The following is a 16679-nucleotide window of genomic DNA, read 5'->3' as shown; positions in this document are numbered from 1 at the left end:
TTTTCTGTAATCTCCTGATCTCCTACTTAATTTATGTGGCCAAATGGCTTAACCAGTAGGCTGGCAGCTTTTTCTTCTCCTGTTGCCTGACTTGAGAGAGGGAGAGGAAAAAGTATTCTTCCCTGAATTTTTCTCTCTTTATTTCAGCAATTTTCTTAGTGTAAAGGAGTTTTATATGTATGTGTGCAGTTATATCAGTACTATAGTGCCCCATTAAGTCTTGTTTTTTGATTAATAATCAAAATAATTTTGATGAATAATCAGCAAAACCATGCAGCACCAGAAGTCACATTAATGTACTTTATTCATCATTGGTTAGCACATAATAACGTTATTAAAAATAGTTCAGAGACTTATTGTACTTTAAAAGTGTTGTTCTTACATAAAATGCACATATTTACTTGTATTCAGTGTTAAACATATTGTACGGCTCTCATGAAATTACATTTTTAAAAATGTGGCGTTTATGGCTCTTGCAGCCAAAAAGGTTGCAGACCCCTGTTGTATGGGTTAAAAACCTCTACAAGTTTAAAGCCTCCATATGTTTATATTCAAGAGATTTGTTACATCAAACCTTCTTATAATTATATTTCATTGATTATAAAAATTCAAGATCTTCCTGAGACACTGATAGAAATTCTTTGAAGTCACTTTGCATGGGGGGGAATTATCAGGGAAAGACTGAATAGGCATCAAAGGAAGGTGACAGATGAGTAAAGGAATGGAAAAGAGTTGTTAGCAGCTTTCTTTGACTCACATCTGTATGGACAAACTGCTATTTCCCTATTTGGTATGAGGAAAAGACAGATCAGACCACTGTAAGCACTTATCAAATGGAAGTTCATAATCAGTGGAACAAAGATAAGAATTTATCTTGGTTCCTATTCATTGTAACTGATTAGCAGTCATCTTTCCATCTTTGAGGAGTCTGCATCCTAAAATAGGCAGATGATGAGAAAGTAAGGAGGGTGGTTTAAAAGTGTTAGATTTGGAGTTGGAGGATTTGTGTTCAAAGCTTTTTGAGCTCTGCCACTTATTTGCTGTGTGACCTTGGGGAAATCTCTGTGCTTCAATGTTCTTAGCTATAAAATGAGAGGGTTTGGGTTAAATGACCTTTAAAGTCCCTTCCAGCTTTAAATCTATGATCTTAATTTATTAGATAGTAAAGATTAACAACTTTATCTTGCTTTTTACAAGCCAACCCAGCAGACTGATTATTTTTCCTATAAAAACTCAAGTTTTAACCTATATTCACCAAAAGAGTATCCTTCCTTATACCTCAAACGACAAAAAAATAGCAGCATTTGGGTCAGCTAAGGTGGAACATATCATGCCCTGACCCAATACTCTGCTCTCACATCCCAATGTGAATAGCCACTGAGAGATCCTTCAGACTCTTTTGGAAAGGTAACCTCTATCCATCAGTTGTGGCTTTAAATAGCAACATGGGGAAAATGACAATTGACCATTAAGATCAGGACTCATAAATGACTGCTTTAGTATGCTAGCATGCAAAAGACTCCTATCTTATAATACCTAATGTCTAAATTGATTCTCAATTTGGAAGTGTTTTATTGTTCTTGTCAAGGTGTTAAAAAAATAAAACTTGGAAGATTTACTTCTATGGAGTGGTATAAGGTAAGGCATAAAAATTTAGGTGGATTTTCGTGTGGTCTTTAGGATTGTGTATGAATTTCTCATTTAAATTATAGGAGGGTTAGAATAATTTCTTCCCCTTATATGATCAGGGAAGGCTCTGGTGGAAAACTGTGATTTCAAGAGGAAGGACTTTAGAGGTCAGAGAAAGAAGGGACATTCAGATATAGGGCATGATAGGTATTTTAGGCTGTATGCAGAAGCTATGAAATACCTCAGGGCTTCAGAATAAAATAATCAGTGGAGAGGGAAGAATTTTGGTCATTTGTGTCCCTTTATGTGTCTTTTTTTTTTTTTAAACCCTTACCTTCCATCTTGGAGCCAATACTATTGGCTCCAAGGCAGAAGAGTGGTAAGGGCTAGGCAATGGGGGTCAAGTGACTTGCCCAGGGTCACACAGCTGGGAAATGTCTGAGGCCAGACTTGAACCTAGGACCTCCTGTCTCTAGGCCTGGCTCTCAATCCACTGAGCTACGCAGCTGCCTCCTGTATGTGTCCATTTTTATGAATAATAGAAATCCAAAGGGCTTTGCTCTAATAATTGTGGCCTTCTCTTTTAACATATTACTATCTGTTTTTAAAACCCTTATCTTTTGACTTAAAATTGATATTAAATATCATGGCAGAGGAGCAATAAGGGCTAAACAACTGGGGTTAAGTGGCATGCCTAGGGCCATACAGCTAGGAAGTGTCTGAGGTTATATTTGAACCTAGGACCTTCTGTCTCTATGTCTGACTCTCTATCCACTGAGCCACCTAGCTGCTCCTCATACTACTGTCTTAATGAATAAAATAGAATCCAAAAATGTGGTCAGAACACAATGAAGGCATCCAAATGAATAATAGGTCTTTCTCTATCTGAGATCTTAGGCAAAAAACAATCTTTGGAATGCAAACTCTCCATCTGCAAAATGGGAGATGGATGGAAAGATTAAGCCACTTAATAAATATGTAAACTTGGAGGCAGCTGGATAGCTCAGTGGATTGAGAGCCAGACCTAGAGACAGGAGGTCCTAGGTTCAAATCTGGCCTTAGATACTTCCTAGCTGTGTGACCCTAGGCAAGTCACTTAACCCCCATTTCCTAGCCTGTACCACTCTTCTGCCTTGGAGCCAATACATAGTATTGATTCTAAGGTAGAAGGTAAGGGCTTAAAACAAACAAACAAATAAATATGTAAACTTGGGCAAAATCTTTTGATCTTCTTGAGATACAGTTCCTTCAGACATAAAATGACAGGATTGGACTAGATGATCTTTGAGGTCCCTTCAACTTCAGAACTACAATCTTATGACTAAGTTATTTCAAAAATCTCTTATTAAAATGAACTGGAGGAATTCCATGTGAACTGGAATGACCTCCAGGAATTGATGCAGAGCGAAAGGAGCAGAGCCAGGAGAATGCTGTACACAGAGATTGATAAATTGTGGCACAATCGAATGTAATGGACTTCTCCACTAGCAGCAATGCAATAATCCTGGACAATTCTGAGGGACTTAGGAGAAAAAATGCTATCCACATCCAGAGAAAGAACTGTGGGAGTAGAAACACAGAAGAAAAACAACTGCTTGATCACATGGTTCAATGGGGATAGGATTGGGGATACAGACCCTAAATGATCACCCTAGTGCAAATATCAATAATATGGAAATAGGTCTTGATCAATAACACATGTAAAGCCCAGTGGAATTGTGCATTGGCTATGGGAGGGGGGAGGAAGGAGGGGAAGGAATAAATATGAATCATGTAACCATGAAAATTTTTTATAATTAATCAACAAAGTAAAAATAAATTAATTAATTTTAAAAGTCTCATTAAGTTTAAGAATTTTTCAGATATAACTTTTTATAGTCAGATTTCCTACATATGTCACTTTCAGATCATTAGTGCAGAAATACTATACCACTCTGAAGCAGTTTTAAACTAAGTGGTACCCTAATAATAACTGATTCATTATTATTTTATTATTTAAAAAATAAATTTAGAATCTTTTCAAATCAGCTTTTCTTCTTGATATATTGTTTCTGTCAATGGCATAACAATTTCCTCAGTCACCCACCAAGCTAATCCCCTTGGAGTTCTCTTCCATTCCTCCCTTACCTCCCTTCTTTACCCACTTTAATTAGTAGCCAATGCTTGTTGATTCTACTCAGCACATTCCTCCCATCTATTCATCCTCATCGCCACTGCCTTACTTCGGTTTAGAATCCCACCTCATTACCCTTCACCTAGATTATTAAAACAGTTTCCTCTCCTCCAGTCTTTTGAGTTCCAACCCATCTGACAAAACAACTGACAGATTAATTTTTCTAATGCACAGCTCTGATCATGCCATTACCCTAAGAAAACTTTTAATAGCATACAGACCCTTAGTCAATATCAATATCAAATCAACAACAATTTATTAAGCACCTACTATGTGCCAGGCACTGTGTTAAGCACTAGAAGATAAAAAGGCAAAAATAGAAAACAAAATAACCCCTGCCCTCAAGGAGCTTACAATCTAATAGGGGAAAAAACATGCAAACAACTATGTACAAACAAGATAGATTGGAAATAATTTTAAGAGAAAGGCATACAAAAGATTCTTTTAAGATCGTTTAAGAAAGATTCTTTACAGAAAGTCAGAGATTTTTTTTATTTTTAATTTTTAATTTATTTTTAATACTGCATTATTTAATTTCTGATATTACTCTATAACACTGTAAATCTCGAGCCTTTTCCCCCAATCTTTTGTCCTGATAATCCAAGGAATGCCCTCACATTCCCTGCCCCAGAGCAGTTTCTAAAACTGGGATAAGAAAGATTGCGAATATAAACTTCATCCTGTCTAGTAAATCAAAAATCATTCTGGCCAAGTGTGTCAAGAGGTCCCTGATAACATCCTTGTCTTTTCTTCATTACAACGAATAGATGAAAGTCAGCCCTGGCCAGGCCCAACCTGATTCTCCATCTGGATCCCAAAAGGAACTCGGGAGTGTTATTGGAATCTTGGGGTCTCTGAACTACATTTCCCATGAGCCCACTGGCTTCCAGTCTCACGTGATGATGTAGACAGTTATGTAATGGCATAGACAGGAGGATAAAATTGGGGGGCTGGACTTGCACTTTCTCTTTGCTATCTCTCCACCATGGAGGTGGTAGGCAAGGCTCACGATCTTTTAAACTGACTTAGCTAGCATGGCACGTGGCTTCATTTTCTAATGGCTACCAATAAATCTTTTAAAACCATAATATTTTTAAACTATCTTTTTATATTAATTTTATTATTTACAGGAATAACAAGTAATTCACATACTTGTCAATTCACCTACTTGACAAACACCCTGCAATTCGTGTTTGTCAATATGTACCCCAAGTTCACTGTGAATTGCTTCAGTCATCCAGTGTTTACACCACAAAATAAAGTTTGTTCCTTCTCAAAAAAAGTCAGATCAGCAAGAATATCGGATCTATGATCAGCCCATGACTTTCCCCATCATCATGAGGGGATCAAGGAGGGACTAGAAAATATTAGCTTGCCTTTTTTATTCGATATCTAGCCATCAGAGATATCTTGGTTTGTCTAGGGAAGGGCTGAATAATGAACATTCAAAATTGTATTTAAATGACTCAAGATGCTGAATAATCTGTCTTTGATCACCGAGAATAATCACAGATCAACTAATTTATTGGTTATTGCTAGCCTAATCGATAAATTGCTGCTTCTTACCAGAACTCAATCTCTTGGAATTTTTACTCATCACAAAAGAAACCAAGTGACAGGTTTGAAAAGGGAGATCATTTCAGAAATGGGGAATAGCCAATGGATATGCATAGTCTGAAATAGAATGGCCTGTATAAGGAACAGGGAGAAGGCCAAGATTATGAGATCACAGAGTTACATGGAAGATATGAGAAGAGTTAGAAGAGTTGGAAGAGGCCACAGTATGAATGATTCAAATGCTTTAACAAGACCCTTTCCATTTTTGCTCCAGCCCACTTTTCCAGTCAAATGATAGTACTACCCACGATGGACTCTATGTTTCAGTTAAAATGAACGATTTGCCTTCACCTGAACATTTCTTTCACTTTTCCTCCTTAGTGTGTTTGCTACTCACCATCCCCTAAATCTATAATGCTTCATCTGTCCTCTCATTGAATTGATGCCTACTTTCATTTTATCATTCTAGGCTCAGTTCAAACGCTGCCTCCTCCACAAAGCACCAATTTAATCCACTTGATCTCTAGTATATTCTAAGCTTCTTGAGGACAGAGACTACATCTTATTCTTTGTATCCATCTCAGCACTGAGCACAGTGTACTTCTACAGCAGGCACTTAAGAAGATCATGGGACCACAGATCTAGAAGCTATAAAGGACCACAAAGAGCACCTAGACAACTTACTCATTTTACAGATGAAGCCAGTGAGACCCAAGGAAGCTAAAGCATTTGCCAAAGATCACACAGCAAGTAAGTGGTAAAAGCAGTATTTGGGTCCAGGTCCTCTGAAATCAAGTCAAGTGCCCTTTCTCCTGTTGTTATTGCTTTTCAGTTCTGTTTGACTTTTTGTGACCCTATTTGGAATATTCTTGGCAAAGATACTGGAGTGGTTTGCCATTCTTATTTTACAGATGAGGAAACTGAGGCAAACAAGGTTAAGTGACTTGTTCAGGGTCATACAGGTAGTAAGAGTCTGAGACCAGATTTGAACTCAGGAAGATGAGTCCTCCTGACTCTAGACCAGGTACTCTATCTGCTGTGCCATGCTTAAATGCATGTTGAAATGAAGAGGGGCGGGAAGGGGAAAAGGATGGGAAGGGAAAGGAGACTTATTTCAGCTAAATTCCTGCAAAGAAAAAAAAATCCTATCTATGTTTAAAAGAGAGAGATAGGAAAATATGTGCACAATTCCCCATATCTCTTCATGACAAAGTATAGCACATTCTGACTATGTCAATGAAGCATTCTAATCAAATGGAATGCACAAGCTTAGCCTTGAAAATCCCCTTCACTTAAAAGTCTTACCTGGAAAGACTCCCAGTCCTTGGTTTGCTTCCAGACTGAGGACCAGAGCTTGAGCTGTGATGCTAAAAATCTGTCGGGGTGCAAAGTTCAAGCCATCAGTGACCTGAAAGCTAAAGCCACCAGACATTGCTCCTGTAAAAGAAGAAATGACATCCTTGTCACTTGAGTGAATCAACAACAAAGTCCTGCAAATCACACTTTTGTCTCATAGGTGGAAGGGAGTCAGAGAATACCCAAAGCTAAATATTATTGTTTTTTCACAAAGATACTTCTAAAAAAAGGCGTAGCTGGTGGTTTGAAAAATAAATATATGGATACATGTATGTGTAAATCCAAATATACATGTATGTAATTCTACATTTATATAGTGTGGTGATATCATATTGCAAGCAGTGAATCTGCAAATCCTTTGTAGTGAAGTCACTGGCACTGTCATGGAACCTTAGGCAACCTAGAAGGCATCTCAGAGGTTCTCTAGACTAACCTTTTTATTTTATTTAAAGATGAAGAAATTGAGACCCAGGGAGGTTAAGTGACTGCCCAGGGGTACATGGTTAAGGAAAGATTTGAACCCAAGTTTTCCCAGAACAAGCACATTTCTTAAACTACAAATACAAGGCCAAGTAGAAGTACTTGTGAGATAGGAAATATTGGTGAAATAATTAGTAAGAAACACTAAAAGCAAGAAATGAGGGAGGGAGAAGAGGAGAAGAATTAAATAGGAAAACTTAAAAGTCAGCCAACAGCTCTAAATGTTTATCGGTCTCAATTTAACTATACTAAAAGCACATGCCAAAGGAGATGGATAACCTCTCTTACTTCTATCAGGGGATCAGGGAGATCTTTCCAAGGTTATAAATTAACATCTGAACGAAAAACTAAGTCTAGGAATGAGAGCCCAGATTGATGACTTCCTCTGGGAGAGCTTTACCAGCTTTGTTCCTGAGGTTCAAGTCAAAAAGAAAATTTACAAATGTAAATGTTTACATTATTTTCAACCTCTAAGAAATACTCCTCTAATAACAGGCTTGGAAACACTGTATATTTTTGTCTCATATGTGAAGGAAAGGATTTTACACAGATATGCAAAAGAATGCAGGAAGAGCAGTGACAACAGGCCTTTCCTTCATAAGTCAAGTGAAATCTTGCTTTTCCTCAATAACTTTCTGGGTCATTGTGTGGCAGAGGCAGAGGAAAGGCATAGCCAGGTGCTAGAACTCCCTCATGAGCATGTATTTGCTTATGAAAATTATTTGGTAAAGGCAACTCACTAGTCTAACAAGCCTCTCAAGTTCTCATTATCCAATCAAACCAAGTTAGTTCTCTTGCCATATAAAAAGATTATAGACTATTTAAAATTCCTACATAAATTCCAAAGTTCTCTAATAAAAATGAAAAGCCTGTGTTTCATCTACTGAGAGCAAGAAACCAGAGTCAAATGTTCTATTTACAAAGTGCGATGGAGCTCAGAAGGTTGTATATAATGAAGTGACTCCTTCCGATCATTCCAAATTCAAGGCATTTTGTGAATATAAAAACTAAATGGAGGCCAGTCAAAAAAGAACTACATCAAGACAGATGCTGGAATATGATACCAGACACACCATGATGCCCAAGCTAATTAGAACAAAAATTAAGGTAAAGGAGAATATGAAAGCTGTGTGGTCCTGGGGTAAAAGAACAGATGGGAAACTAAGGGGGCACACGACCCCATCCAGACACAAGCTTTCTGTGTGATCCCTAAGCAAGTTACTTGGCCTCCCAAGTCCTAATTTCATCAACCTACTTGGGAGGCTATATGGAATAATGAATTAGATTAATGGCAAAGCACTTTTCAAATATAAAACATAGTGGAGGCAAATGAAGAAAAACTCTTTTGTTGGGTGGCAGATAAAGGATGGATGCACCAGTGGGCTGGCCAGCTGTTCTAGGCAACAGAGACATTTGTAGTAAAAAGCCAATCCATTACATTTTCAGAGTGAATGTGAGGGTTGCTAATAGCATTCAGAGTGGGCTGGAGTCCATGTTTTACTTTCCTCTTAATCTCTTACTACCTTTATTTCCAACTGTTATAAAAAATGGAAAATGATCTCGTATCCTGGCTAAAAGATAAACTGAATACTGACAAGCTGAAATATTAGCCAACTCTATGAAGGTTTTTTTAATTGGGAAACTTCATCAAGATGCTTATTCAGAAGAAATGTTTATGGATTTAACATCCTGTGTGCATAGCATAATCCTGAAACAGCATTAATTCTACCCAGATTCAATGCCCCTCACACCAGGATGCTGACATCTTGGAAGCTATAAATACTTGGAAGCTATAAAGCCTGTATCCGCTACGCATTCTGTATCATGTTTAAAACTCCAGGTTATAGTCATGTTAGTGTGACTCATGGGTTAGTAAGGACAATTGAGAAAATGCACTTTTCCCCCTTCCTAATCTTCTTTCATTTCATAGAGGAAAAATAATTTTAAGTTCTTTAAATGTAAAAATCCATCATACTTTGTAAACTGAGTTTTACAAATGTATTTGTTTTTTGCATTTGGATTTTGCATGTTTTGCAGCAGTATTACATGAACAAATAATTAACTGAGTGGACTGTGTGAACAGACAATAGACTCGATTGTTTTTGTTAATGGAAGGAAACAGTAACATATAATGTCCAAAGACAGATAATCCTTATTAAAAAAAAAAAAAGCACACCCCCTTGTGTAAAACTTTTGAAGTTGTTTTACACATATTTGAATACAAAGATATAATGTTCTAGGAATTTGCATTTTCAAATAAGATAATAAAAACACTCATATCTGACTCTAAAATCCTTCCCCCATTCTGTTAAGCCTTCCTCCCTCTCCTACTTTTAGCTCCTATCCCCTCCCCCCAATCACTCATTTAATGCTGGTGATATACTACTACATTTTTCAAACTAATTTAAAATGCCTGCCTAAAATCAAGTTGGACTTTCTCTACAGACCTGTAGGTCCAAATCATCCGTAATGTAGGGAAATAATTGTTTTGGCTTAAAGGGCTTTCTTTTCCACCTTCTCCTGGCCATCAAAATATTTAAATTAAAAAGGGAGAGAGAAGGTAAACAACAATGCTGGTAAAAATTTGAAAGTAAGTTTTGCAAATAACTATATTCCCCCCAAAACACTATCCCTAGCATTACTATAAATTATTGTATGGTTCTTAGAACAAGATCTAGAAAAGATTTAAGTGGCCTGTAGTGTTTAGTCCAAGACAATGACAATTTCTAAGCACTAGGTAAATATCCAATATAAATGCATTTTAAAATTAAAGTATTGTTTTTTTGCCCCTTTGCTACATACCAGTGTGTACAAACACTAGGTGGCCCTCATTGATGTGAACTTGGGTGAAATTCAGGATGCTTCTATTTGGAAAAGATTTCAGAGCCAAGTGACCATTGCTGGGAAGGGTGACGGAGTAGGACAGTTCCCCTGGTGAGGAATCAGTGTCTTCTGCACAGAGATCATTTCGGGTTATTTCAGTAACAGAATTCACCCAGACCTTAAAAATAAAAATACCATAAATCTTGTATGGATTGAATCAAACCATAACTATGTTTCTAAAATGGCAAACTGTATCCCTCCTGACCCCAAGATCAATGATTTTAAAATTTCACAGTGGAATATTGTTGTTTTTTGAAGAGGTCCAATGACATCATGTTTTGACTTGTGAGTAAATTGGATTTAAATGAGGCAGGGTTAAACAAAGTTATTGGCCTCACTATCTCTTTCAGTCATCAAAGCCCAATGGCAAGACAAAAGTCAGGACGACTAGTGATGGCCCTAGATTCATTGGATGACCATTTCTGACCAAGCACTGAAACAAAATGTTCTTATCTGGACACTCCACCAGGGAAGTCTTCACAAAGTTGGGATAGACACCCCTCCCTCCCCACTACTCACAATTCACTGAATGGTTTGAGGTCAATTGGTTTCCCTAAATCTGGGTTAGCTCATCTGCTGAGATAATTTTACAGCAGAACATGCATTCTTTTTAAATATGAGATTCTACCATACAAAAAGCACATATTCAACACACAGCAACATGTCACATGTTTTATATAAGGAGTTTCTTTTTTTCTTAATTTTTATTTAGAATATTTTTCCATGGTTACATGATTCATGATCCCCACTACCCCGCCCCCCCCAATAAGGAGTTTCAAACAAAAGTATACACACTTTAGAAAATGATACAAGAATCTCCAACTATGAGACCTGGAAAGGGCCTTCGCAGTCATCTAATCTAACTCATAAATGAGAGGAATCCCCACTATGACATTACCTAACAAGTCCAGTCTCTGCTTGAAGACTTACCAGTAGAGAGAGTCCGCCATTTCTCCAATCATCCCAATCCCACTTTTGGTGTTCTGTTAGAAAGTTTTCCCTGATATCAAGTCTAAATCCTATAGTTTCCACCCAGTGTTCCTGGCCAAATAGACTAAGTCTAGTCTCTCCTCCACATAACAGCCCATCATAGATTTGAAAACATGTCTTCCTTGAGTCTTCTCTTCTCCATGCTAAACAATCCCAATTCCATTAACTGATTCTCATAGCATGTGCTTGAGGTCCTTCAGTAGTATGATGGTGTGGTGGATATAGCACTGCGCTTGGAGCCATGAAGACCTGCATTCAAATCTGACCTTTACTTTACTAGCTGTGTGATCCTGGGCAAATCACCTAATCTCTGTCTGCCTCAGTTTCCTCTAATGTATATAAGGGTCAGGGATAATTTCACTGGACTATTGACTCTCTGGATAAATGTGCATTCACATAAACTCTTCTTATCACATAATCTTTTTTTTTCACCCTAACCATCGCAGTATCAATTCTAAGAAAGAGAAACAGCAAGGGCTAGGTAATGGGAGTTAAGTGACTTGCCTAGGGTCACACAGCTAAGAAATATCTGAGGCCAGATTTTAACCCAGATCCTTCTGACTCCAAGCCTGGAGTTCTACCCATTGTGCTACTGAGCTGCCCCTTTTTATTGTGCAATCTTGAAATTATTTCTGAGGATCATTGCTATAGAACCAGAAGCATCTTCAGAAATATCTAGTACTGTACTATTATTTTACAAAAGAAGAAAATGAGACTCAGAAAAGCTAACTGACTTTCCCCAAATCACACAGGTATGGCAGAACTCAAGTTGGTAAAGATGAAAATTTCTATATCCAGTGTCTATGGACAAAAAAATGTCTTGTTTCTCAGGATCGAACATTTCAAAATCTACATGTTATTTTTTGAACTCAGTTTTTTCTCTGTGAAAAGGCCAGATTGATCCACATTATCTCTAAGATCCCCTCTAACTCTAAGTTTATGAGCCTGAATTATTTAAACATGCATTCTACCATTCTGGATTTTTTTACCTTTATCTTAATTGAATAACATGATACATTAGGGAGGCATTTGGGTCATTGGAAAGAACATGGCACCTTTTGAAGATCGAGGTTCAAATCCCACCTTTGCAATTAATAACCTGATGCCAGGCAAATTACTTAACCTCGCTGGGTCCCAGTTATCTCGTTGGTAAAATTAAGTCTTTGAACTAGAAGACTTCAGTTGTCTTTTCCACCTCTATGACTTTAACGTCAATTAGTTTTCTTATTATAAAATAGCATAAATGATCACATTTATAAACATCTCAACATTAAAACAACACATACATTTTCTTAACATGGCAATCAGTCATCAGCTAGTATTTATGAGGGGCCAAGTACTGTGCTATGGTTTAGACACACAAAAAAGACAAAAAAAAAAAACAGAGAACCTTGTGAGCTTCTCAAGAAGCTCACAGTTTAATGGGGCAGACAACATGGAAATATGCATGTATGTGTGTGTGTGTGTGTGTATACATACACACACACACACGCACACAAATAAAAACTAGAGAGCCTCTTAGGTCTCTTCCACAATTCTGAGATTCTGTGAATAATGATCATAAAGTAATGAGGTGTATGTGTGTATGTCTAACAAGCATATCTTTTACTGTCAAGGTCCCACAGAGTTCCATGTCCTCTAAAACAGGCTTGCAAAAAAACAACAACAAGGAAGGCTTAGCACTTTGCTGGATTCTGTGTTTACAGCCTCAGATGGTTTTCAGCAGTCTAATGCACACGATTTTCCTCAAAGGCAGGCAGAGCAAAGAAGAAAACAAACATATTCATGTAGAAAAAGCCATGCAGGTAATCAGCCTTGCCAGAAATGCTCTATTACCAGAAAGTCTCATCCTGCTCTCTTATTCAGTTTTACCAACACAGTTGTCAGCTCCAAAGTCAGAATTCCAGTTCTGAAGCTTGAGCTCTCTCTAATTTTATATATTGCCTACGGAAAGCCTCTGAACAGGAGAGAGGCTCACAGATAACCTCTTTAAGCGTCCTGGCACCATTGCTTCCTCCTTGCTCTTATAGCCTTCCTGATTATACTTATATAAATAGCAAAAAGAATGTTTTTCTTTACGAGAACCAGGTCTGCATTAAAAAAAGGAAAGGGCTTGTTCGTATAAAAATATTTATAGCCACTCTCTTTGTGGTGGCAAAGAACTGGAAACTAAAGGGATGTCCCTCATTTGGGGAATGCTGTGATATATGATGGTGATGGAATAGTATTGTGCTATAAGGAATGATGAACGGGATGATTTCAGAAAGAGCTGGAAAGACTTATATGAACTGATACAAAGTGAAATTAGCAGGACCAGGAGAATGTTGTACACAGTAACTGCAATATTGTGGAACGATCAAATGTGATAGACTTGGTTACTAACAGCAATTCAATGATCCAGGACAATTCAAAGGGACTTATGAAAAAGAATGCTATCCACCTCTAAAAAAAAACTGTTGGAATATAAATGCAGATGAAAACATATGATTTATCACTTGGTTAGGGGTTTTGGTTTTATAGGTTTATTCACTTATAAAAGTGAACAATATGGAAAGATGTTTTGTGTGATAATACATACATAATCCAGACTGAGTTGCTTGTCAGCTCAGGGAGGAGAGAGGGAAGAAGGAAGGGATATTTGGATTATATAATTTGGAAAACTCATAGAAATTTATTACATTTTTGAAAAATTTTTCAATAAAATAAGAAAGCCAGACCTGGATATGGAAGATCCTGGATATGACTTCAGACACTTTCTAGCTGTGTGACTTTGGGCAAGTCACTTAACCTCAACTGCCTAACCCTTACCCCTCTTCTGACTTGGAACCCCTACCTAGTATGGATTCTAAGACAGAAGGTGAGGTTTAAAATACTCCCCCAAAACCTGATATTCCCATTACCTTAAACATTTTTATGACATCTTCTTGAATTGCCTTTAGGCCCAGTTTAGAAACTACATAAAAACAGTCTTATTACTCTTATTACTTATTATCTCACACGTCATATTAATGGACTTATTCAGCATGTCCTACGTCTTCACTAGGCTCATATTTGAATGATTTTTGACAGTTTCCAGAAATTGCATCTGTCCTCAAAGGATGAGTAGCTTTTATTTTGGCAATGGTGAATTATAATGATTATTTTTTGAATTTTCTTCTGTAAGATAAGGTAAGTAGAAAAATAAAATATAAACAAAAAGGAAATGCAGAAACAAGAACTAAAATAGAAATAAGTTTCAGGAGCAGACACTTTAAGAGAAGAAGAAAGAATGGAGGATGGGATCTGCCAACATTCTTCTCATGGCTCTGAGTCCATGCTAGTAACAAAAGCTGAATGTTTTCTAGCTCCAAAAGAATACACTACAAGGCTCAAAGGCACATCCTCAAAAGCCACAAAGTCTAACCACCTGAATTACATATACAGCATTTAGGTTATTGTTAGTTCCAGGCAAATTGTTAGTAGCTCTTTCTAATTGTTGGGCTGTAGAATGCAAGGCTCATTACCTATCATTCACATGGAATACAAACTAGGTGTTTCTGTTCTCTTTTTTGGGAGGAGAATTAAGGGTAGAGGGAGGAGACCAGAGCTATGATCTCTGTTATAGGGAACACAAGAAAAAGAAAATCCCTCTACTAATGCAGACATCTGATACTTGCTCTATGGAAAAAAAAAAAAAAAGTCTTGAAGAGTTGCCTGAGGCACAGAGGTGTGAAAGGACTTAGATCAGTCATGCAATCAGTACCTTAAAAAAAAGCAAATGTTAAAAAAATTATTTTTACATGTGATTGGATAAAATAATAATATATAAGAAAACAAACAAAAAAAAAACCAAGAAAATCAATGCATGATAGATGCAAGCCTTGAACTCAAATCTTCTTGATTCTGAAGCCGGCTCTTGCTTCTCTATCTCTTAAGTGGTCCCCAAGTCAATGGGGATGTGGTTTAAATATTAATTTTAGTCAATGCAGGCAAAGACAGCTGCTTAAAAAAAAGGAAAAAATATAGCATTCTAGCCAACAAAATCCTAAATCTCCTCATCCCCCCTACCTTACTTTTACCAATCCAATTCAAATATTTTATCCTCACTTGTTTGGGAACTCAAATGGATTCTGGAAACTGTTAATATCATGTCCTCCCAACTGTACTCCAATGACTGGCAGAAACTCACTTTTCCCAAGGCTATATACACATATAAAAACCAAATGAAGTTCATTTTCCATTGCAGGCCCTCCAGTGTAGCATTGTCTTCTTTACCCTTCTTGCCCCAGCAAAGAACCGTTTCCTTGAAAGGAAAGGAAAACCTGTATCTCCAGAACCAAAGAATCATAAACCATTATTCTTCATTCTAATCCTTCAGAAACACAACTGATTTAAGAAGCTCAATAAATAATTCACACTAGTCCTCTGATGTCTAATTCTCATTTTAATCACTTCAGAAACACTTATCTCATTTAACTTAAGTAACTAAGTAACTTAATTTGTCTTCCCCTAAAGTCATGAAATATCTGTTGGTCATTCTAGGAATGGACTAGCTAAGCTTATTATTGGAAATTTGACCACCAGATGATTAAAAACAAAACAAAACCCTTACCATCTATCTTAGTATCAATTCTAAGACAGAAGAACAGCAAGGCTCTGGAGCCTAGGTCTTTGAGATTCCAGGCCTGGTCCTCTTTTCACTGGGCTGTCCTGAGGTGGTCTGGTGGTCTGTCTGTCTGTCTGTCTGTCTCTCCATTACAGTAATTCAATGAGCTACTTACTAAGTCACAGAGGATTTATGAGCTGAGTAGATGTTCAGGGAACTCATGCCAATGAGATAGTACTAAAAGAGCTAAAATTATATCAGAATATCTTGAGGTCAGTACCTGTTTTTATGCCTAATGTCCAGATTACAGGAACTCCAGGGAGGCAGTAAAATGGAAAGAAAAAAAAAACATCATATAAGACTTCCATGAGACTAATAAATAATTGTGCAAGGGGCAAACACAAGAAAAATTAAAAGTAGCATTCTACTTTTCAATTTTTTAAAGATGTTTTAAAATCGCTTAGAGGAAAAAGAGTACATTTTGAATATGTGGTATCTTTTTTGTATATTTTATTTTATGTTGTCTCCTCCATTAGAGGAAATACCTTTTGTCTTTCTCTGAATCTCCAGTGCTTGGCAAGTAGTAGGTGCTTAATAAACGCTTACAAACTGATGCTACTTAAGAATTATCTTACTAAAATATTTCAAGGGAGATAAGGTTTCATTGGTGTAGGTACTCTCTGCACAACTAAGACTTAAAAGCATCATTTAAAAAGAATAAAAGCACTTAAAGCTTCCTTTCTATTTTTGCAAACACATGAGAATACTGGTATATCTACTGACGCACAAATATAAAATACTTGCAGGTCTGTTGTCCTGAATAGGTTTATAGTTGTCTTGGGTTATGCCACGGTCCTTTTTTCTAGGCTATGTTTCCAGACTCAACTGATGACTTTATTAATGAGTGACACTTCTTAAAAGTAATTAGAAGTTTCTACTCTCTACATAAAAATTAAAGAAAGGATTAGTTTTAGAAACATGGGTAAAATAGAAAGGACAGTTTTATATAAAGCCTGACACTTTTAT

The 16679-nt window shown here is 37.0% G+C and overlaps 1 protein-coding gene across 1 annotated transcript in view; it reads right to left on the bottom strand.

Moving 5' to 3' along the window:
• Positions 1-16679, bottom strand: part of LOC123251804 (chondroitin sulfate proteoglycan 4-like) — a 188186-nt gene that overhangs the window by 42972 nt on the left and 128535 nt on the right. Inside the window, exons 9-10 of the mRNA XM_044681120.1 lie at positions 9998-10196; positions 6665-6796 (exon numbers count right to left, since the gene is read on the bottom strand). Coding sequence (XP_044537055.1) covers positions 6665-6796; positions 9998-10196 — 331 coding nt within the window. The remainder of the gene's footprint in view (positions 1-6664; positions 6797-9997; positions 10197-16679) is intronic.

This window comes from Gracilinanus agilis, chromosome 1 (genome assembly GCF_016433145.1).
Source record: "Gracilinanus agilis isolate LMUSP501 chromosome 1, AgileGrace, whole genome shotgun sequence".
Lineage (NCBI taxonomy): Eukaryota > Metazoa > Chordata > Mammalia > Didelphimorphia > Didelphidae > Gracilinanus > Gracilinanus agilis.
Note: the sequence above shows the minus strand (reverse complement) of the source record. Positions and strands in the feature narration are given on the sequence as shown.